The following is a 22,240-nucleotide window of genomic DNA, read 5'->3' as shown; positions in this document are numbered from 1 at the left end:
AGAGGCTGAGTAGCTGTCTCTCATTGAAGGGGGATACTTTGCAATCATCGCGTATCCTTTTAGGGATCGTGATGGTTGTCTTGCCGAGCAGCTTGGTAGGGATTTTATACGGTGTACTGTTACTTGAAGCGGACATGCTTGGATGCTGAAGGAAAGGGAATCAGGCACATTGTGTTGTGCTTTGGATATTGACAGACTGGAGTGGAAATGTTCACTGGAATGATTTATGTATGCACTCATTAGTGGCTTTTGGTGAACTGCAGTTGCACTCAACATTGTTCACCTATCACTGTAAATCTGCTTATTTTCAAAATGCAGAAACTTGCAGTACTTTGTAATAGCTCAACACATCGATTGTTGCAGTCACAGTTTTCAAAAGTTGGCCATCTTGAAATTTTGGAGTGTAATATAAAATGTTGTTTGAATGTGAAAAAAGCATTGCAGGTTTTCAAAAATGAATTACAGTAAAGTCTCGTTATATCGATATTGGTTAAAACGAATTACTACTTATTACGATACTATTTTCATTTCCCGGCAAATTTTTAGTCTTTTATGATATAATTAGCTCCGTTAGTACGATACACGGTTATTATGATAATCCGGTTACTACGATGCCCTTTTCATCTCCCGCCAGCCAATTTGGTCTGCTTATATCGATACAAAAGCAGCTTAAATCAATCTTTGCTTAAGGATTTCAATACCAAAAAAGAACACGGCGAACGGCTGCTTCCAGTCAACTTTATTTTTCACACTTCCACCACCAGAGTGCAGCACACAGCGGAAAACACCCGTCCCTCGCGCCTACCCCTCCGGGTGGCAACACCTTCCCTATCGATAGTTCCGGGGTGAATTATGTTCCGGTAACCGGTAATCACTACAGCGTAAGTTTATTTTTATTTACTGTAGTACAAAAGGTATTGTAGTACAAAAGCATGCTAGATACGCAATCCATGAACTCCAGGAGAAAATTACATACCATATCAAAGATCCGCCTACTTTTAATGCAGTTCGGCGCAGGATCGGATATATGGCTAGTCCGGTTATATCGGTATTTTTTCCGACTCCCGAGAATATTGATATAACGAGACTTTACTGTAATTCATTCATAAATGATCACATGAAGTAGTAAAATTTGACTTGGATTTTAGTTTAAATGCTCATGCATTTTGCATTAATGAAAAAATATATCCACTTATTGTTTTTATTTGTATTTCTGTTTATACATGCATAATAAAGATGATGCTTGGAGTGACAGCGATTGCGGACGCTTCATTCCCAGGACGAGCTGACTAGCGACGTATTTGTGAGTTGGAGATACATATACAATGTTGGAGTTGCACTGCTGCTGATCAGGTCATAATAAAGTTCTAAAAGAGCAATGGAATCTGTGGCTCCACCTGTCGTCATAAGAAACAGGTCTGACTTGCCATGATGCGTATGTTACACCAAGAAAATGGACATAATTCAAGAAATTTTGTTACCACTGTTAAAATACTATTTTGACAGCCCTAGTTATTAAATATTGATTGTGAACTGCTTCAGATGATTATCTACAGTAGATGTTTGGAGTAGTGTGAACCTTTGATCACCGAGCCGTTGTATTTATACTCGTCACATTTGGCTGAGCGACATGTTTACAAGCACCAGTGTACCAGTGAAAATTGGTCACTAATGTGAAGTTATTAGCAGGCATCTGGGTGACTGCTGATAATAAACACGAAAGTTGCATTTCTGTGTGTCACTGGAGACGGCTGTTCACCATTTACTTTGCCGCAGAGGCGCAACGGCGAATCAGGAGGGGAGCTTAAGGTCAGCTGACTGATGGCATATGACGGCCTCAAAGTGATGTTTAGGATGTGGGTTGACTGCATGTGCCACCCACATCACCTCAATTCTGATTGACGTGATGGGTACCCCTGTCTTGGGGCACACTCACACAAGATCATTGTATCATGCTGGACTTGTGCATGATTCCATCCACCCCTCCACCCTCTCCTGGTCCCCCGCTGGCTGCACGCACACTGAGCATTTGTGCTTTGACCTGTTTGCTTGTCCCTTCACTTGTACAGTATTCTGCTTTATTAGTGCAGCCAACTTTGGAGATTATCCCCAGTCTTATTTTGACTAGGTCTGATTTATTTTTTTTACAAGATGGCAGCTGTCGTTACTAACTTGTGAGAGGACCAATTGCATTATTAACCTATTTTTATATGTATGAATGCTTCACACATTTAAATGACATCTTTATTACGCACCTAAATGTGGGATTTGACTTTTGGATTATTTTTAGTCTATGAAAAATATATAAGCAAGGAAGGGAAGACGAGCAAGAGGTTTCCGCTCTACTCAAACTACACACATGTTCCTTGCTTATAGTGAGGGACGGCCGTTGCCATGTTCCCTGCTTTGTCACTGGAGATGTTGCGAGGTTAGCCAGGACAATATAACCTTTGTTTGAGTATTTTATATGAGTAAATCTCCACCTCCCTTTTCCCCCCAGTGCTCCCCCTTTTCTTTGTTTGCTGCATCAAAGGTCGCACACAAACAGGAAGTGGGGATTTTAGTTTGGCTTTTTGCTCGTGGGGGAGACCTTTTGTCACAGCATCAGCAAAGCCTGCTTGCCTTACAGCTGTTGTAACACACACACACGACACTGCAAAATTTCAGCTTCCAAAATCCAGCAAAACAATCTGAACGTCCAAACTGACTCAGGCATACATTCCAAGAGTTATTGATTAAAGAAACACATTATTGAGGAAACTTGCACCCCCACCTTTGAGAATTGTGGAATTTTGTCGTCTATCGGAGACATAACCCTGACCTTGAAAATCATTTCCTGTGGCCTGCAGCACGTACTCTTACAGCCCGGCATGAAAGATTGACTGCGAGCTTCCAACTGCTCGCACTTCACATCCCACATTCAATATTTTCACTCAGCTCACATGACACCACCCCCTCCCTTTCAGCACCACAGAGTGGCACAACATACTATGTTATGGCTGCTATCAAAGCTAAGAAGTGTGATACTGAAAGAACAACAAACAGAATATCCTTTTAACAACGTGGAGGTCAGTGAAACATCCTTTTAAAGTCATGGAGGGCCAGAAACGTTTTTTTCTTGCATGATATAGTACGTCATATAATGTTTTATATACAGTGGTGCCATTTTTCAAAAGCTGTCCCTCTCGGGACTGGCCATTATTTGATTGATTTTTGAAGGCACACAGAATATTGTGTGCCTCTCAGAACAAAAGTTTGTTTCTACCTTTTTTTGTTCTTTAGTAATCAGCAGTAGAACATAGGTAAGTTTCGGCAAAATATCAGTTCTCAACCAAAAAAGGTTTTTTGATTTTGATATGAAGAGCTTGCAACCAAAAGGCGCTAAATCCATTTTGAGAAAATCAATGATTTTTAATTACGCACATATCAATCTATTTGGTCATCAAGTCTATATTGAAAATGAAAGGGCTATCAATATAGGTCATAAAAATGCATGCTAAAAAATCCTGCACACACCATGTATTTTATATATATTTTTTTATTATTTTTTGGGGGGATTTAGCGCCTTTTGGCTGAAATGATGGATTTAACGCCTTTTGGTTGAAATAAATTTGAAGTCACCTTTAACTTCTTCAATGGCATTGTTGTAAAAGAATGTAAGGTGCTTTAATGTGCTATGCTAATAAAATAATTACAACACAGAAGCCATTCTCAACATACAATACAAAATAATAATTATTAATTAAATTAATGAAAATGTTATTAAAAGCAGTGCTCATATTTGACTGCACCATGAAGATGACAGTGACAAAAATCATCTCATTACAAACTCTTTACATTGTATGTTTTTTAGTACAAGTAAAATAATGTTTCTCATGAAAGTTGGAGGTGTCAAGCTAGAGACATGCCTTTTATGGCGTAAAAAAAAAACTTCCATGTTACAGAATACTGTAAAAACACAACACAAACATACTGTAAGTATCATACGTGTACTTAATGTACACAAACAAAACAGGATGCACACTGATACTGGCTTTCTGTATGTGCAGTGCCAATTGTATTCTTCTCTCTGATTGGTCAGATTATCAATAGATGGGAAACTTGGGCCAATCAGAATAAAGAATAAAGAAAGGGATTTAGCTCCTTTTGGTTGAAATCTGAAATGGAAATAGCGCCTTTTGGTTGGAAGCATAAATTTCATATCACTTTTTTTCATATTTTTTAAAATGATTTCAAGACCAAAATATGTGATTTGGATACACATGACAGAGGTCTTTTAAACTCATGAAAAACATGCAACTTGGTGAAAATTGGATTTAGCGCCTTTTGGTTGCAAGCTCTTCATATGTTGATATTTTATTTTTGATATTTAGTCAAATTGTCTAAACAACAATGACACAGCATAAATACCACCAAAAAAGGATGGTTTACAAGAAAAAAAAACTATTTACAAACATAACAGCATGAACTATTTACAATTTTCACATTAGCCACTGAAATGTGTTTGTGCGTGTGTGCACACATGTGCATGCAGTAACATTTCCTTTAAATGCGTAACACGGCCAGATGCCTTCTCACTTCCTGTGAGCATGTATTTCTATGAGAGAGATGCATGTAGAGCTCTTATATAATGCTTTTCTGCCACCTTGAGGCCGTTTTTCAATTCAAAACATGACTGTAGCACACAGTCACACACAAAAAATAGTTGTTTTACATGAAAATACAAATTTATTTGCAAATCTAGCACTAAGAACTATTTGCAATTTCCATATTTGGAACTAAACTGTATGTGTGCATGCGTTATAATCCCCTCCCCCCCATGCTTAACCTCCTGTGCACTCCTGGTTGCTGAAGAGTCCTCTTTTACATGGAAGAGATGCATGCTGAGCTCTTATAAAATGTTTCTGCCACCATGTAGCTGTTTTCACGGCTTAAAACTGCACTAAACATGATCTCTTCTATTGCGCACTTGCATCATTGGGGTTGAAAATTGTTCGGGTTGAAAAAAACAGTAGAGAATCTGTTTCAGAAGGTCCAACTCAAACTAAAATGTGCTCTAACCAAGGCAAGTTTTCCCATAGAAAATAATGTAAATGCTATTAATCTGTTCCAGACACACAATTTTAACACAAAACATGTTTTATAGACAAGATAGTTTTACAGGAGATTTGGAGGGCAATCCCAATCATGCCACAAAAACATCTATGTAGGGAGGTTTGTTAAAGGCTTTTAACGGACACCCTTGGACACAAAAACAATAACAGCAATTTGTTCACTAATTTGCTGCTCTCAAATTTGACTAGTGTAAAACACATAAACGGATAATGTTAAATGCCAGCTGCGTATGGACTATTTTGCTGCCCTCAGCTCCGCATTTCGCACCATCTTCAGTCATTGTGTTTACTTTTCTAGTAACTTTCGCATTAACAGCGACGGTGCAGAAAGAAAAGGTAAACTCTGGCGAGCTGTTATCACAGTCATGTCAGCCATGTTTGACCGAGTATGCTCACAGCTGATCGCAACCTGGAATTTAATAAACACTAAAGCAGTCCCAAAGAAGCAATTAATTTGGTGCGTAGATGGTGGGTCCTGCAGCCAAACCAATTGAGAACTCCTCTTCTAACACATAAGGCGAGCCTGTGAACAGTTGGGATTCCCTTTAAGTCAAGTTCCTGTTTGCGTCATGGAAAACTGGCTGACATCCTTTTATTTATACAGGTTTGCTTCCACATGTATCCGCTCAATTTGCGAACATTGACTGAATTAGGGATTCTTCAGTGACCCTTTTTGTAAACACTCTTAAACACTAGTTTAAAAGGGCGCACTGACAAAGCATGCATTGCTACCATGTGACTATTAAGTCAGACACAACCTCCTGTTAACAATATAGTCCAATAAATGAATAGAAGCAAGATCCTTCCAGATTTTACCGACGTGAGATTCATCTCTGATATCCTCTTACAACCTTGACAGAGACACTGTAATTCAGGACTTCTCCAAAACAAAAATGGCAGTGTTGGTACGGGTTATTTAGTTTCAATCAACAGGCCCCTCAGAGACTTTGAGTGCTGTAAAGGTACAATGAACAGGGTGGGTAGGGGGGTGGCTTTCCCCATACAATGTAGAGACGGCATTACATGAGATAGTGGGGATCTTTTTGCCTTCTGTCTGTAATAGTGAGCTGAGTATTCATTAGCACTATTAGCCCATTTGAAAGAAAGTTTAAAAAAAAAAAGCTTAGTTTTGTCTGCTAGGGTTTTCAGGGTCTGTTTTTTTGTTTGTCCAGTTTGCTCCTTCTAGTTACTAAATCCATATCTTGACTTGAAGGTGCTGTCTGTCATGTACTGTAAGTCAGCCATTTCGGGCCGAAAGACAAATCTCATTCCATTGAACTCGTAATTGTGACGAGTAGAGATATTTTTTGTACAGTCGGTTCTCCGAAACCACTATTGGTAACATATGCCAGCCAGGAGTGGTGGTCTTGTATTTGCTGGGTGGAAAACCTGTTTGGTAGACTGAGATACTATCGAGTTACGCAGTGCCCTATTTGGGTCAACACAAATTATGAGGAAAGCTCAACAAGGAATAAGTTGTTGTTGTGCAGCATGTGGTTTTTAATTCAGTGCCCCCTTACTCTTACACAACCAAACACAATCCTCTTCTCAGGAAAGCTGAATGGCAGTGGTGACGTCTGTTTTTCCATCACGTGGTGTGCAGTTCTGAGGGAAATGCTTCCAGCTTCACTGACAGAAACGGGGCGCTTATTGGGTTTTTGACATAGATATGCTACAGTGTGTGTGTGTGTGTGTCCTTTTCCCCTACTTGTATTAAAGAAATCTAGTAACTTTGGCATTTATTGTTTTTAACCCCCACAGGCTAGATTCAAAGTATTTAACTCATGTTAACATTTTAACTCAAAAATTCTAAGAAAAAGCAGAAGTATTTGTATTTGGGGTGGCAGTGGCTCAGGAGGTTGAGCATGTTGATTTATGCGATGCATTCGATTGTAACCTGATGCATGTTCAAATGTAATTAAACCATTACCAGGTCCAGAATTCGGAGAGTTGGCGGTTTGATTCTCACTCCCTTGACCCATTCACTATTGTTGTGTCCCTGGGCAAGGCACTTAACCTACACTGCTGTTTGGTTTGGTGGTCAGAGAGGCTGCAGGCGCAAATTGGCAACCACGTTTCGTTTTCAGATATAGATACCACCACCAGTGTGTGGCTAACTGGAATGAATAATGAGTTTAGATAGATAGACAGACAGATAGACTTTCTTTATTGTCATTGCACAATAACACAGCAGTGAAATTGCCAACGAAATGTCGTTGCCTGGTTCCCGTATAATAATAAATAATAGTGTGGAGAATAAATAGATGACATCAGATATGAACAATGTACAGCGTAAACAGTAATTTGTACAAATAATTTAAATAATTTAGAATAAATAATTATAATTTAAAGTTCACTTCATTGAGAAATGCTTTGGGTGCCTTGAAAAGCACTACTATATAAAATGTAATCCATTATTATTGTTATTTTAATTTGGACTTTGTATTGTATTTTTTTTACTTTTCCAGGCAGGCCACACACTTGTCTTATCAAGTCAACTTCATTTAATTAGAAACACACACACACAAACACACACACAAAGGAATCAGGCGAGAGACTGTTTGAAGTGTCTCAACTCCATAAGAACCACTATCCATGCTTCAGAGGCAGAGTCACCAAGTCTGTCTGTATGATAACTGAGGCATAGTTTTGGCAATAATGTTAGTCATAAACAGTAATATGAACATCGGGGCATACGATGGACTGTAAACTGTTTTGTCTGTGTAGTTTGCTTATACTTTCGTATCATAGCAACCACAGCTTAATTCAATTCAAACACTTTATTTATCCTCGTGGGGCAATTTTTGGAAGACACAAAGAGCGGCATACAGAATAAAAAGCAAGACAAACACAAGTGGGACAACAGACAACACTGGACACAAATTATGCAACATAATATATAATATATACACACACATATGCGCGCACAGATAAATACAAATATATAACACATACAAATATTAAAGACAAAAAACAAGTTAAATGGAGGTTGTGCAAAATATGGCCAGGCCTGGGTCCAAGTTCAAAAGCTGAGTTGCTGTGGAGACAAAGGTTGACCTCCTCCTGTGTGTTTTACAGCGTGGGCATCTTAGTCTACGACATGATGGAAGCCACTTAAACACAGAGTGTAGTGTGTGTGTGTGTGAGGGGTCCTGTAAGGTAATGTAAGTAATGCGGTTTATTTGCTGGTTGCAATATAAAGAAAGAGCTCTAACAGGATGATTTTGGTGCAAACTCTTGTGATGCTGAATAACTGTCTGGTCCTGAATATGTATTGAATAAAACTATTAAAGTTAGTATATTCTCAATAAAGGCGTCATAGAAGGTCAGCTAGCCCGTCTATCCAAAAGAACCCCGCTTCCTCCACAGGTACTGTCTGATGACATTTCTCGAGGATCTCCTCTGTATTGGAGGAAATCCTCAGAAGGCCATCAAATTTTGTGCCCAGATACCAATGCTCCTCAACCAACTCCACTGACCCCCTCCAACCACTCCTCAACCACCTCCACTGACCGACCCCCCCCCCAAACTGCTTACTGCTATATGTTGCAATCACCTGTTTGGTTGGGTTTAGTTGTAGACAATCGTCATCACACCAGATGATATGGTCCTGAAGAACGGGGCTATGGTGTAGATCTGGATAAAGGACTGCTTCGCTATAGGAACACTTTTGTTTCTCCATATCGTCAATGTTTAACATACTTTTATGCTTTTCAGGAACCTTTTGAGGATGGGTTTGCCAATGGTGATGAGCTGACCCCAGCTGAGGAAGCTGCAGCAAAAGAAGCATTGGAATCTAAAGGAGTTGTCAAGTTTGGATGGATTAAAGGAGTGCTGGTTGGTGGCCTTCTGTTTTTTTTTATACAGTAGCTATTCTAGAACTAAGTGAAAAGGTTTTGGTAGTAGTTTTTTAGTACATTCTGACTGGTTAATTGCTGATAATTGCATTTCACTGCATTTGCTTATGTTACATTTTCATCCAAAAAGATTATGCCTTCCATTAATGTGATTCTCTTTCAGAAGAAAAAAAATTGCCAAATGCTCTGCAAACATTCCACGATGAGGGGGAAAAAAAATAATTGAGCTTCAGCACATCAAACCTTATCTGCCACCTGAAATGCCCGGGGCTTGTTCCTATCTCCATGGCATTTGAATAATACAAAAAGGATGCCAGAGATGACCTGAGGGCTAAGGCCATCTGTGATTTGATTATTACCAGCTCTTTACCATTAGCGAGTGAAGCCCTTGGAGCAACAGTTTGTACTTCCTAGCTATTATTAAGTAGTGATGTCATGATATTTGGTAAGGACAAATCTGCAGGCACACTTTGTCAAATCTTTTGTCACTTTGTTTGAGTTGGTCTTAGCTCCAAGTGTGCCAAACTACAGTTAAATCTAAATTACAAAAATAATAGATGTAAAGTTATTGGCAATTGTGTTGAGAAGAAGAAAGTTATTGGTATCGGCTTTAAAAAAAAATTGTGCATCCCTGGGGAAAAAAGCTTTCTGGCTTTGAACGTGACAAGATTGTTGATCTGCACAAGCAAGACTATGAGATTAGACACAGAAACAGTGATTTCATTTGTTTGCAAACAATACTCAGACCCAAAAAGTCAAGCAGTAGTCCAAATATTTCACCTCTCTCTAAGCCCGCCTGTGTGTCTGCAAAGACATAAGCCATTCCTGGACCCAAAACCCTTCATGAAGCTGACTGTAGCCCAATAACCATGAGACAGCATCTCCAAGAGAAGGGATTAAAGATGTACGTTGCGTTGGGATGTGCAATGGCATCATTTGGTGGCTGACTACTGCAGTGTTGTCCTGTTGAAGTTGGGTTTGTTTTGTACATTTTCTTGCTGATATTCGAGAGTAAAATCCGATGAATCAAATTCGATTAAAATCATAATATACAGCTGATCATATTGAAATTATAGATGTTTAACGACCTGATGTTTGATTGCTTTGTTCCATGCTCCCTACAGCCTACTCTGGTGTTTCCACCAGCAAATACTCCGTTGCTGCAGTGTTTGTTTCTTCTCATTTTAATCCAAAGCATGCTTCCATGTTTCTTCTTCCTCTTCTTTGCAGGTCCGCTGTATGTTGAACATATGGGGTGTAATGCTCTTTATCCGAATGTCCTGGATTGTGGGGCAGGCTGGAATCGGTAAGCAAATATCGGATATAAGCTGCTTGCTGTACAGTTGACTATTTTTAACATCATTTAGGTCAGTGCTTCTCAAATAGTGGGGCGAGCCCCCTGGGGGGGTTGTGGGGGGGCAGATGTCAGGGATGCCATGAGTAAACTTAACTAAGATGTTGCACGTTCTTTCCACTCATTTTATTGATGGGATTTCATGGACTTTATATGCTTGTGCCGGCAACTCATACAGTGGTTTGCGCAGATAAATAATAAAGGTTCCCAATAGTATAGGTGATAATAATTCAATCCCCTGTTGATTTTATAAGTTTATTTTTATGGTATTTTTTACAGACAGAGAGACACAATATCAACAAACATACATTGTCAACACATAAACATTATCCATCCAGTGAAAAATCTGAGCCCTTCTTTCATACAACTGAAACGTAAGTCTAAGTACAAAACAATGCGTAGAGTATTTATCAAAGTCCGGGCACCAGTTGTAGACACACCAGGAAGTAATGTGTGTTGATAATTCCAGCCTGTTCTAAGTAATATGCTTATGGCTCTATAGGTTCATTTGCATTAAGAAAAGCCTCTAATTGACCATGCATGGTAGCAGCAATCCCTGAAAGAATGTTTGAATGGAAGAATTTCTCAGACACCAAAATTGAAGTCGAGAAATACAAACAAACCATAAGCACTTAATGCAGTTGTGACCAACATAAATAAAAAAAAAATCTTCTTGGGAGAAGGTAATGGCTGCAGTTAATTTGTTGGATCAGAGGTCTCAGAAATAAAAAAAGAAATGCTTTGGCATCAAAGTTGGTGCCAAAAAATGTGTCATGACCTTCAGACACGAATATCTGTAACTGGAGGAGGACAACTAACAAAAATAAAAAGCTGGGCAGAGGTATTTGATAAACATTTATTAGACCGTTTAACTTGTGGCGATTAAAATAAATGTGACAGTAATTCTGATGGAGCGCTGTGTTGGCAAACCTCACAAATACTCTACTGCAAATCAGCGAGTCACTGGCAGAGACTGCTTACATGGGCATCACAAATACATAAACTAGGGCTGTCAACTGATCAAAGCTTGCATGCGAGAGCAGGTCTTACACCTCCGACTGCCACACACACACACACACGGGTGAGTGTCCACTGTTGACATGCCAATCACATGCTTTTTCATGGAAATTGTTCGATTTTGATCAGTGGCGGATCAATTGGAGCATACCTAGTGGGGATGTAAATCTCTCGGTCAATTCGTGAAGCACATAGCAAGATGATGTGCCAGCCCTATTTGTAGTTTCACTGTTCTACTACTAGGTATCGTGTGCAGCATGGTAAGAGTTGTGCTCAAATGTATGCATGTTCCTATATATGTTCCTATACCGTATATTTTTCCATTAGTGAGTGATCAAACTTCATTTCAGACGCCCTTACAATCAGCAATTGTACACTTGTTGTCTGCTTAATACCAGTCTGTAAATAGCTTGACATTATACCAGCATGGAACAACCCCATGCTGGTATAATTAGTTGGAGTACAAAGTCCATAATAAGGTAATAATGGAGTATAGTTAGGCCTGTGAGGGTAGTTAATTTTGCTGGATGATATATTGCCCCACAAATTATTGCTGATAAGCAATTTTATTGTCAACATTTGTGACCAAATTAATCCCTTATTAAATGATAATATATAGAAATAATGTTGGGAAAATTTGGTTGGTTTTAAGTTTCATTTGTTGTGCGATTAATTGATTTAATTATCATCCCAGGCCTAACTGTAGTAAGTCATCTATTATTAAGGCTGCCAAAACGACAATTTATGGTTGTGGCAGAGTTTCCTTATTTATTTTATCATGAAAATGTTGGATGGATCTTTGGGGTAAAGACAAAACGTTCCAAACATTAAAGACATTGGCATAAAACCTAAAAATAATGTAGTGGAATCGTTACTAGGTACTTAACGGGTTTACGGGTAATTTTGATCAAGGCATTCTAAAGCTAATTTGTTGTCTTCTGCAGCTTTATCCTGTTTAATTGTCGCCATGGCCACTGTTGTGACAACAATCACTGGTCTCTCCACCTCTGCCATTGCAACCAACGGATTTGTTCGAGGAGGTATGTTTTTAAATGACATGTTGCCGTGTATGTTTTATTATATTAGATGTCATCCATTCTTTTCGGGCACCATTATGTAGTATAGTAATGCTGCTGTAATGAGCATCCCCCCGTCCCCCCAAAAGCACACACATCTGGTCAGTCCCTAAGCCAAGTCCTTCAACACTCATTTTGTGTCTTTTTTGGAACTGACTTTGGTCCTTAAACTGTCACTATGACATAGTGTGATGTGCCTGTGTGTTTACCTTTCCAGGTGGAGCTTACTACTTGATCTCAAGAAGTTTGGGGCCAGAATTTGGTGGCTCTATTGGTCTAATCTTTGCCTTCGCCAATGCGGTGGCAGTGGCCATGTATGTGGTGGGCTTTGCCGAAACTGTTGTGGAACTTCTTGCTGTAAGTTGACCGATAATCACCACTGATGCGATAAGTAACCGGACGAAACCGTACATTCATTGTGGTTCAATTCAATGGCACGGTTGGTACTGTAACACCTCATATAACATTAAGGAAGAAAAATAGTCCATTTGTATGTGAAGAAATAACCAGTTGCAAACTAATCAAGTGTGTATACAGTCTTGTATGTACATAGACAGGCAGCAGGCATGTTTAGTTTTGTTATTTTCACTCTTTGTGTTGTGTCTTTCAGGGTGCCGATGCCCTCATGACGGATGAGATCAATGATATTCGAATTATTGGCACCATCACAGTAATCCTTCTCCTGGGCATATCTGTCGCAGGAATGGAATGGGAAGCAAAGGTATGAATCCCATCTAACAGTATCTAAAGTACATGCAAGGGCAGCGTGTATTGTATAGAACAAAAGTGGCGAGGCTGCCCTAGCCACAACTGAATTTTCAGCATTTGTGTTCACTGGAACTGAGAAATAACACATTAAATTAAATCAGTAGAGACATGCGCCGGGTATCGCTAGGCTAACATCTGGTTGACAGTCCATCTATTAAACATTAGTCATGCATGCTCAGCTTTGCTTAGCATGGCTGAAGACGGGAATGGCTCTGAATAGTATTAGCCTCGCTAGCATTTTTTTTTTTTTAAACACATCAGTGAAACTTACAGTACATACATTGCAGTGATCTTGGTTATTTATTACAGTATGTATTGTGTAAAACTAAAACATCAAATTAAAAGCACTAAATGAATACAGACCCACCATCCACCAGTATGAGTCTGGACTTGTTTGTATCAACAAGCTGGTATTGAAAAATAATCAATTGCAAAATGTCTCCCTTCAGGCCCAGATCTTCTTGCTCATTGTACTCATCACAGCAATCATCAACTTCTTCATTGGAACCTTTATTCCTCTTAAGTCCAAGGAATCTATGGGCTTCTTTGGCTATGATGGTATGACCTATCTTACTCTCACTCTTCTACAACGACAACGATACATCTACCAGTATGAACAGGGACCTCCTGGTCCTAACATGTCCAGTTGCAGTTTGCTTTGGTTTCAGATCAGTCTGTGCCAGATAAAGCCAAATACTTTTGTGTCATCAGTGAATTGTTAATGATTTGTATTTTAATTTCCTTGTTTGTGTTCCGTCAGGTTCTATCATGTGGGAAAACATGGGTCCTGACTTTAGGAAGGAAACCTTCTTTTCTGTCTTTGCAATCTTCTTCCCTGCAGCCACTGGTATTCTGGCTGGGGCGAACATTTCTGGAGACCTTGCTGTAAGTCACAGCAATCTATAACATATAAAATTATTTGAAGTAATAACTCTAAACAGCGTCAATCATTGATGTTTGTTGCAGGACCCACAGCTTGCCATTCCCAAAGGAACACTCCTTGCCATATTGATCACTGGAATAGTTTATCTGGGAGTTGCTGTCTCTACAGGTACAGAGCTTTCTCTAGAACCTCCAAAGAGAAGGCTAAAATATGATTATCACAGTACTTAAGCGTTCTTATGTGCTTGAACTGTACTCCAGGCTCATGTATTGTGAGAGATGCCAGCGGGAATATGAGTGACACAGTCAGTTCTCAGTTCATGATGAATTGTACTGATGCGTCTTGCAAATTTGGCTATGACTTCTCTTCCTGCAAGAGTGACAAAGATGGCTGTCGCTATGGGCTCCATAATGATTTCCAGGTATTTCCACTTTTTTAATCTCTGCTAAGATATTAACAGTCTCAAAATAACATGGCTATTTGTCGCAAAAAAATAAACTGTTTTGATTGTGTCGTCAGGTTATGAGCATGGTTTCGGGTTTTGGACCAATAATTACTGCTGGAATATTCTCCGCCACGCTTTCCTCAGCTTTGGCTTCTTTAGTCAGTGCACCGAAAGTGTTTCAGGTAAGACAACACCTAAAATATACATATATTTTTTTCCACTAGCAACAAACAAAATATACAGTTCAACCTCTGTTTTTGTTATAATCTGTTCCAAGGGGTCTTAATTGCATGAAAACTAAAGCAACTTTTTCCATTGGAAATAATGGAAATCCAAGTGGTGAGCATGTTGACCACATAGTCAGGAGATCAGAAAGAGCTGGGTTTGAATACTCCGGTTTCCTCCCACATTCCAAAACCATGCATGCTAGGTTAATTGGTGACATGTACTTGTGTGGGTGTGTTTTCTGTGATTTTGGCCACTAGTATGCAAAATACGATAAAGCCTCATTCTTTGAAAAATGTTTGAATGTTTGCAGTGTGTTTGAAGTGTTCGAATTATTCAACCATGTAGGCTCAATGCGATTTTGGATGTCGAAATGTAGGCTGTAGCTCTTTGGCTGCTTGGATTCCACCCAAATAACTGTCTAATCTTCGTCCATGAGCTGATGAAGCCTGCTCAAATGAGCTGGGGACCTCTTCCAAGACAACAATAGGCAATCAATACCCTTAAACTGTAGTGATCTGGGTGAATGACAATAATCACAGACAGCAATATGATTTTGCATATTAATCATTTTTTATGTTTTTAGGCTTTATGCAAAGACAACATCTACCCCAGCTTGAGCATGTTTGCCAAAGGTTATGGCAAGAACAATGAACCTCTCAGAGGCTACATCCTGACCTTTGTGATTGCTCTTGCCTTCATCCTCATTGGTAGGTAGACCACACTGCTTATTTACATACTGACGAGTGCGAGATTATTATCTTGCCATTATTGCGGTATTTAAGATTGTGACCAATATTTTGTTTTTACAGCTCAACTGAACGTCATTGCTCCCATCATCTCTAACTTTTTTTTGGCGTCCTATGCCTTGATCAACTTCTCTGTGTTCCATGCTTCATTGGCCAACTCGCCAGGTACGTTCTGGACTGATGAGTCAAATATTTAATGGAGGCTGATGTCACAAGTGTTACAAGAGTGACAGAATCTAGAAAATTACTTTTCATATGAGAAAATGGAATTCTCTCTAACTGTATAATAACAATAACTACATAATAATTGTAATTACATAAAGTTGGAAACAAGCGAGTCGGTGGGCACACAGGACGTGGAGCTCATAGGTGTCTAGGAGAGTCTGCAAATTATTGCTGATCAACATTGTTCACATTTATAAACCTGTTATGTGTATGATTAATGCTCATCAATCATAAATTTTGCTGGACAACATATTATCCCATGTGGATGTTGCGTCAAGTTATCCTATCATGAATAATTAACCTTAAATCAGAATTAATGACAGCTCATGACGTATGTTTTATACATAATTAATGAAGAAAGGCATAAGTGCATCGGGGTGACATCATCATACACATGAGAGCACGGGCTTGTCTTCGCCATACTCATCACAGATGAATGATTGAAATCTGACTTGTGAGCGAGATCCTACATAGTATGGCACAGCCCACAAAATGTTGAGTGTTGTAGTCTCATATTAAACGATGCCAAGGTTTCAGATAATGAGGTTTGCGCATTTGGAAGTGGGCCCTAAAAGAAGTTTGGGATGGCACAAAACGCTCAGTTTCAAAAGGCGTGGTAAAACTGTTCTTTTGTGATGTCACTGAAGGCGGACTTCCTTATATGGTTCATAGCTAGGAAGTACTTTGTGGCATGTGACCAATCACAGTGCCGTGGGCATGCCCAGAGGCAGGCCGTGGGTGGAATAAATTAAAACAGACTGTTTTGGCAGGAAGCACAAATCCAAGGAAATACAGCTGGAATTGGTGCAGATTCTGCAAAATCTAAAATTTATTGTGTGTAAAAAAACAAACAAAAAAGAAATTGGCGACTCCAAATTGTCCATAGGTATGAATGTGAGTGTGAATGGTGGTTTGTCTATATGTGCCCTATGATTGGCTGGCGACCAGTCCAGGGTGTACCCCGCCTCTCGCCCGAAGACAGCTGGGATAGGCTCCAGCATCCCTGCAACCCTCATGAGGATAAGCTGTAGAAAATGGACGGATGCATGCATTTTTGGACTTTTTGAATATAATTAGGTTTTAAGTAGAGCTACAATATGCAAAAGCAAGAGGGGAGTAACGTAATCTAATTTAATGTCATGTAACATTACTGACACCTAGTGGCCTGAATGTTTTTCCATATTTAATAGTCCATAGATGGCCACAAAACAATGGGTATTTATTACTTATTTTTCGAAAAAATGCGATAATGGTGGAACTGCGATTTAGTGAGGGATGACTGTGTACAAAAATATCCACGCTCCCCTTTCCCACCCACCTAAAAACACATACACCCCTCCCCCGTCCCTCATTCTTTGTTTTTTGTTGTTGTCATGGGGAGTGCTCATAAAACATCTTGAAAGTTGACAGGTCTGCTCCTTCAGATTCCTCAGTACTTTCTCTCTCTCTCTCTCTCTCTCACTCTCATTTTTTAATAGGTATGTTCTTGTTTACAGAAAAATAGCTATGAAAATTTTGGAATAGAGTTTTATTACTGATTTTCAAAGAAATGCTTTGATTAAACTGCAATGTTTTGGGTTTTTTCCATATTAAATTCTGTGCTCTCTTCCCCTTTAATCCCAGCGCTCTAGCTGTGCTCCAGGTACAGATTCTCTCACCTCAAGATCATGTAATTACTGAATATGGACACAAATGGTACATGGCTCAATTTGAGGTGAACGGCGAGACTAGATTTTACCACTTATTCAACTACAATAAAAAAAAAAAGAAAGAAATGTCGCCTCTTTACAGCCAATCTCACTCAGGGAAATATACCTGCTTCTGATTGAGCTCAATGGCACAGTCAATGTACCCTTTATGTCTTTTGGTTTTAGACTCTCAGTATATAACAAGGCAGAGCAACTATGTCCCATCACTAAAAACCAATTAGCTTAGCTCTTGTGTTTCCTCCACAACCAGTCAATAAATACTGTGTTTCCTAATAGCTGGTATAGCTTTCTGGTGTCCTGTGTAACAGACTGATATCTCATTATTTAACCCAAGCTCATTTTCAACTTGCCCTTTATCCATTTATTTCCTTTCAGACCATGACCACAATTCATTCAAAAACAGTTTCTCATGTTGTCCACCCATGTTGACGAACCTACTCAACTTCAACATCTAATTCTTTTCCTCATTTTAACAGAAGTATATATTTTGCCAAGGTTTATATGTGGACATGCCAGCAGCCCCCCACCCCCTTTTTTAACTATCCATAAAAGCCTGAATTTTCCAGCCTTTTTCTGTGTCGCTGTGTGGCGTAACAGGCACGGAATGGGGGAAGAAGTCGACCGAGCAATTATTCTTTAAAACCCTTTTGGGATAGTATCAGAGCCTTAACAGAGGAGGGACGGCACATACGTACGAGAACAGTGGAACGATGTGACTTCTTCACATTCGCTTCTCCCACCGTGTTGATTTTGTCATGCATCTAATTACCGTATTTTCACACTTTTATAGTTTGCCGCAATTCATACATCAAAATGTACATATGCTGCCTTTTAATTGGTTGGTGACACCCAGTGGCCACAATAATTTGATTTGAGCTTGTGACACAGTTTGGCACATAAATGCTTCTACCTTAGAGACTACTGTATGTCTTTTGTAAGAAATGAACGCTTGTTCGGATGATGGCGCCATCATATACCAGACTCATATGCCAGTGCGATCTATATACAGTAAAGTCTCGTTATATTGATATCGGTTATAACGAATTACTGCTTATTACGATACTATTTTCATTTCCCGGCAAATTTCTCGTCTTTTATGATATAATTAGTTCCGTTAGTATGATACCCGGTTATTATGATAATCCGGTTACTATGATGCCCTTTTCATCTCCTGCCAGCCAATTTGGTCTGCTTATATCGATACAAAAGCAGCTTAAATCAATCTTTGCTTAAGGATTTCAATACCAAAAAAGAACACGGCGAACGGCTGCTTCCAGTCAACTTTATTTTTCACACTTCCACCACCAGACCACAGCACACACACCGATTCCCGCACTTCCTGGTTCACAGGTCATGCTCAACCCGCCCCACATAGCTGGCCAAACACATGCCTGCAACAGAAGAACCAACTGACATAGCATACACACCTATTCCAACAAAGACACAAGCGTACAAATACATGTATTTAATTGTGTTGTATTCAGATATCTTTTTATCGCTTGCAATAATCACTGTTTTTCATATGTACATGCTGGCGTTTGTTGGTTCTTCTGTTGCAGGCATGTGTTTGGCCAGCTATGTGGGGCGGGTTGAGCATGACCTGTGAACCAGGAAGTGCGGGAATCGGTGTGTGTGCTGCGCTCTGGTGGTGGAAGTGTGAAAAATAAAGTTGACTGGAAGCAGCCGTTCGCCGTGTTCTTTTTTGGTATTGAAATCCTTAAGCAAAGATTGATTTAAGCTGCTCGACATTGTTCTATACTATAGAACAATGCCGAGTGCATTATTGCCCACTTTTAATGCAGTTCGGCGCAGGATCAGATATATCGACAGTCCGGTTATATCGATATTTTTTCCGACTCCCGACAATATCAATATAACGAGACTTTACTGTATGTTGGATTTTTAGTCTGAAAATACGGAATTACATTTTGCGATGATGTGCTGCTGTGTGAGAGCTACAGCAATTTCCCACTTCTGCTGGTTTCTGTGTAAACATGCACAGATTAATTCCAGATCTTCTGTAATGGCTCTGATGCAGCAATTCTGTGGGACCTCGGTGTAAAAGAGGCTGCTGTACACAGGTCATTTTAATTTTCACATCTTGTTTCTAAACTTGTACCATTCATCTTCCAGGGTGGCGTCCTAGCTTCAAATATTACAACATGTGGGTTTCTCTGGCTGGAGCTATTCTGTGCTGCGTGGTGATGTTTGTCATCAATTGGTGGGCTGCTCTTTTCACCAACGTCATTGTCCTGGGTCTCTATATTTATGTCAACTACAAAAAGCCAGGTAAGAATGTAATCTTCAGCCGTTTGTGTCTGTTAGATTTAAATATGTAAAGTACACCCACACTGTCATGATTGAAAACACACTGTCAACAAGTGTAACTTTCACTTTGACACAAATTTAGCCATATATATTTAGGCAAAATGTCAAAAAAATGATGCCACAACATAAACACCACACGTTATACACACGGCAAGATACCTTTTTCACTTCCTGGTTGCTGCAGAGCATGTATTTCAATGGGAGAGATGCATGCAGTAAACATTTCCTAATGCATATAAATACACAAAACAGATGAACGAAATGGATAAATGAATATTTAATGTTACTGTTACTTTGGTTAAAGACGTGATTGTTGTGACTGTTTCCAAAGACATGATGTGGCAACGAGATACCATACGGACACCACCTTCCTGTTTTGCCATGAGTTACTACTTGAATCCAATGGTATTTCTCACCTCGGTAAGACAAAATGGAGCCACAGGAAGTTTCAATTAACAGCTTTTTGGTAAGGATTGTTTAGGAACACTATTGAATTGAGATGAATGCAAGAAATAACTCATGGTAAAACAAGAAGGTGGTTCCGTTTTGTGTCTCGCTGCCACATCATGTCTTTGGGAATACTCACATCAAGAATCTCAATGAATGTAAGTTCATTTATCCCCTTCATTTATCATTTATATGCAATCAAGGATTGTTTTTATGAATGTAAAACTATTTTTAAAAAACATGTTTTGAAGGTCATCATAAACTGGCTATGTACTTTTGCTGTTCAGGTTGCCATTATGTAACTTGGCATGATATGTTCTTTGTTAGAAGCTAATGATTTTTTGTGATTTAAAAAAATACATTAAAAACACAGTTGAACTCGCATAGTGTGTTAATAACACGATAAAACACATACGTACGTTACGATGTGCTAACCAGAATTTATTTATGTTATGTGAACACTCTAATCGGGGGTGGATGTTAAATGAGGTTTCACTGTATTTAAAAAAAAATGTTACAGACTTTTTTTTTCTGTTTTTTCTGTTTTCTGCAGCAAAACCAGCCTACTTTAGGTGTAAAAAAATGTTTTGACCATAAATTTGTGGGGCTTTGAATGATGAATGTGCAGAGATCGGTTATCAGTTGAATTGCGAATGTTGAATTAAGTGCTTACGTGATACATGACTGCTATGTCTTTGGAGTCTCCACAAACACAACTCGGAGCACATCTGTGTGCACACTCAGTTTGACATGCAGCTACACATACATACAAAGCTCACTTACTGCCTGCAACGCCACATGGGCCAGGCGGCCTGTGGCTCAGCAGGGTGATCCATAAACACACTTCCTAATTCCAATGTCTGTTTCTGCGTGCACCTTCCCGTCCAGATGTGAACTGGGGCTCATCGACCCAGGCGCTGACCTACCACCAAGCTCTGACCCACACTTTGCACCTCAGCAGCGTAGAAGACCACATTAAGAATTTCAGGTATAGAACACGACCACGCACAAGTTCTGTGGAATTATGTTATGTTTTGGCTAGTTACAATTAGAATGGTTAAAAATAGGAAGCACTGGAATGTAAAAACATTCGTAGCTGTATTTTGCCATTTAAGTTCAGATGGTAACAAAGCAAGCAAGATAACGGGTATCAAATGATGTCCTTTGAGCTCATTCTCGTGAAAATCCCAAGGAGCTTAACATATTTGCTTTGATATGTGCTAATCTGCTTTAGAGCTTTTTTTCCCTCCCGAAGACACTACCACAGAAACATGAACTCAAAGTTTGTTCATCACAGGAAAACTGACACATTTACTTAATATTCTGTGTAGACCCCAGTGTCTGGTGATGACCGGTTACCCCAACTCCCGTCCAGCTCTACTGGACCTGGTCCACAGCTTCACGAAGAATGTGGGTCTGATGGTCTGTGGCCATGTTCGCACGGTGAGATAATGTTTTTTAATGGCTTTATATCATACAGAGCGTCTAACAATACAATACAATACAATAATGCAAATTGACAATATATTCACTAATGATTTTGATCACAATGCAATGAGTTGCCTGTTAATTAATAACAATAGTGACCATCTAACTGTCTTCACAATATACATTGGAACCTTCGTCTTCGTCATAAAATTATGCAAAAGGCAATTCAGCCGAAGTCAAGGCAACACATTCAAAAGGTTTCAGCAATAGGCACATTTTTCAATTTGTCATGAATTTGTCAAGTGTAGGAAACACTCATTTCTATAGTGGATTTCATGACACAAAGCAAAGGCAACAAACGGTTCAAAAACGCTTATTTCTACATAAGTAGCTGCTGCTAGTGAAGGGATAACAATTTATTAATATTCCGCTGAGTTTACTTATCTGTAATTAGAATAATAAAGATTAAAATTGCATCTGAAAAATATGCTGATATTATACAGGGTCAGGCAAAATGATCTGACACATTTGTAGGTTAAATAAAAGGCAAATACAAATAAAGTAAAGAAAGAAAAAAGTACATCTGTTTCATTATGTTTTAAAAATTAAATCAGT

At 39.2% G+C, this 22,240-nt stretch overlaps 1 protein-coding gene across 2 annotated transcripts in view; it reads left to right on the top strand.

Moving 5' to 3' along the window:
• The window catches only part of slc12a2 (solute carrier family 12 member 2), a 46,539-nt gene that overhangs the window by 7,432 nt on the left and 16,867 nt on the right, over positions 1-22,240 (top strand). For both annotated transcript variants that reach the window (XM_058059626.2, XM_058059617.2), the window contains exons 2-16: positions 8,832-8,951; positions 10,202-10,277; positions 12,287-12,382; positions 12,636-12,775; positions 13,029-13,139; positions 13,636-13,744; positions 13,947-14,071; positions 14,153-14,237; positions 14,330-14,490; positions 14,589-14,696; positions 15,326-15,449; positions 15,552-15,653; positions 19,556-19,711; positions 21,086-21,185; positions 21,529-21,640. In XM_058059626.2, coding sequence (XP_057915609.2) covers positions 8,832-8,951; positions 10,202-10,277; positions 12,287-12,382; positions 12,636-12,775; positions 13,029-13,139; positions 13,636-13,744; positions 13,947-14,071; positions 14,153-14,237; positions 14,330-14,490; positions 14,589-14,696; positions 15,326-15,449; positions 15,552-15,653; positions 19,556-19,711; positions 21,086-21,185; positions 21,529-21,640 — 1,725 coding nt within the window. The remainder of the gene's footprint in view (positions 1-8,831; positions 8,952-10,201; positions 10,278-12,286; positions 12,383-12,635; positions 12,776-13,028; positions 13,140-13,635; positions 13,745-13,946; positions 14,072-14,152; positions 14,238-14,329; positions 14,491-14,588; positions 14,697-15,325; positions 15,450-15,551; positions 15,654-19,555; positions 19,712-21,085; positions 21,186-21,528; positions 21,641-22,240) is intronic.

Source organism: Doryrhamphus excisus, linkage group LG10, assembly GCF_037039965.1.
Source record: "Doryrhamphus excisus strain RoL-2023G ecotype Guam linkage group LG10, RoL_Dexc_Guam_v1.1, whole genome shotgun sequence".
Classification (NCBI taxonomy): Eukaryota; Metazoa; Chordata; class Actinopteri; order Syngnathiformes; family Syngnathidae; genus Doryrhamphus; species Doryrhamphus excisus.
The sequence above is the reverse complement of the archived record's forward strand: the minus strand, read 5'-3'. Positions and strand labels throughout refer to the sequence as shown.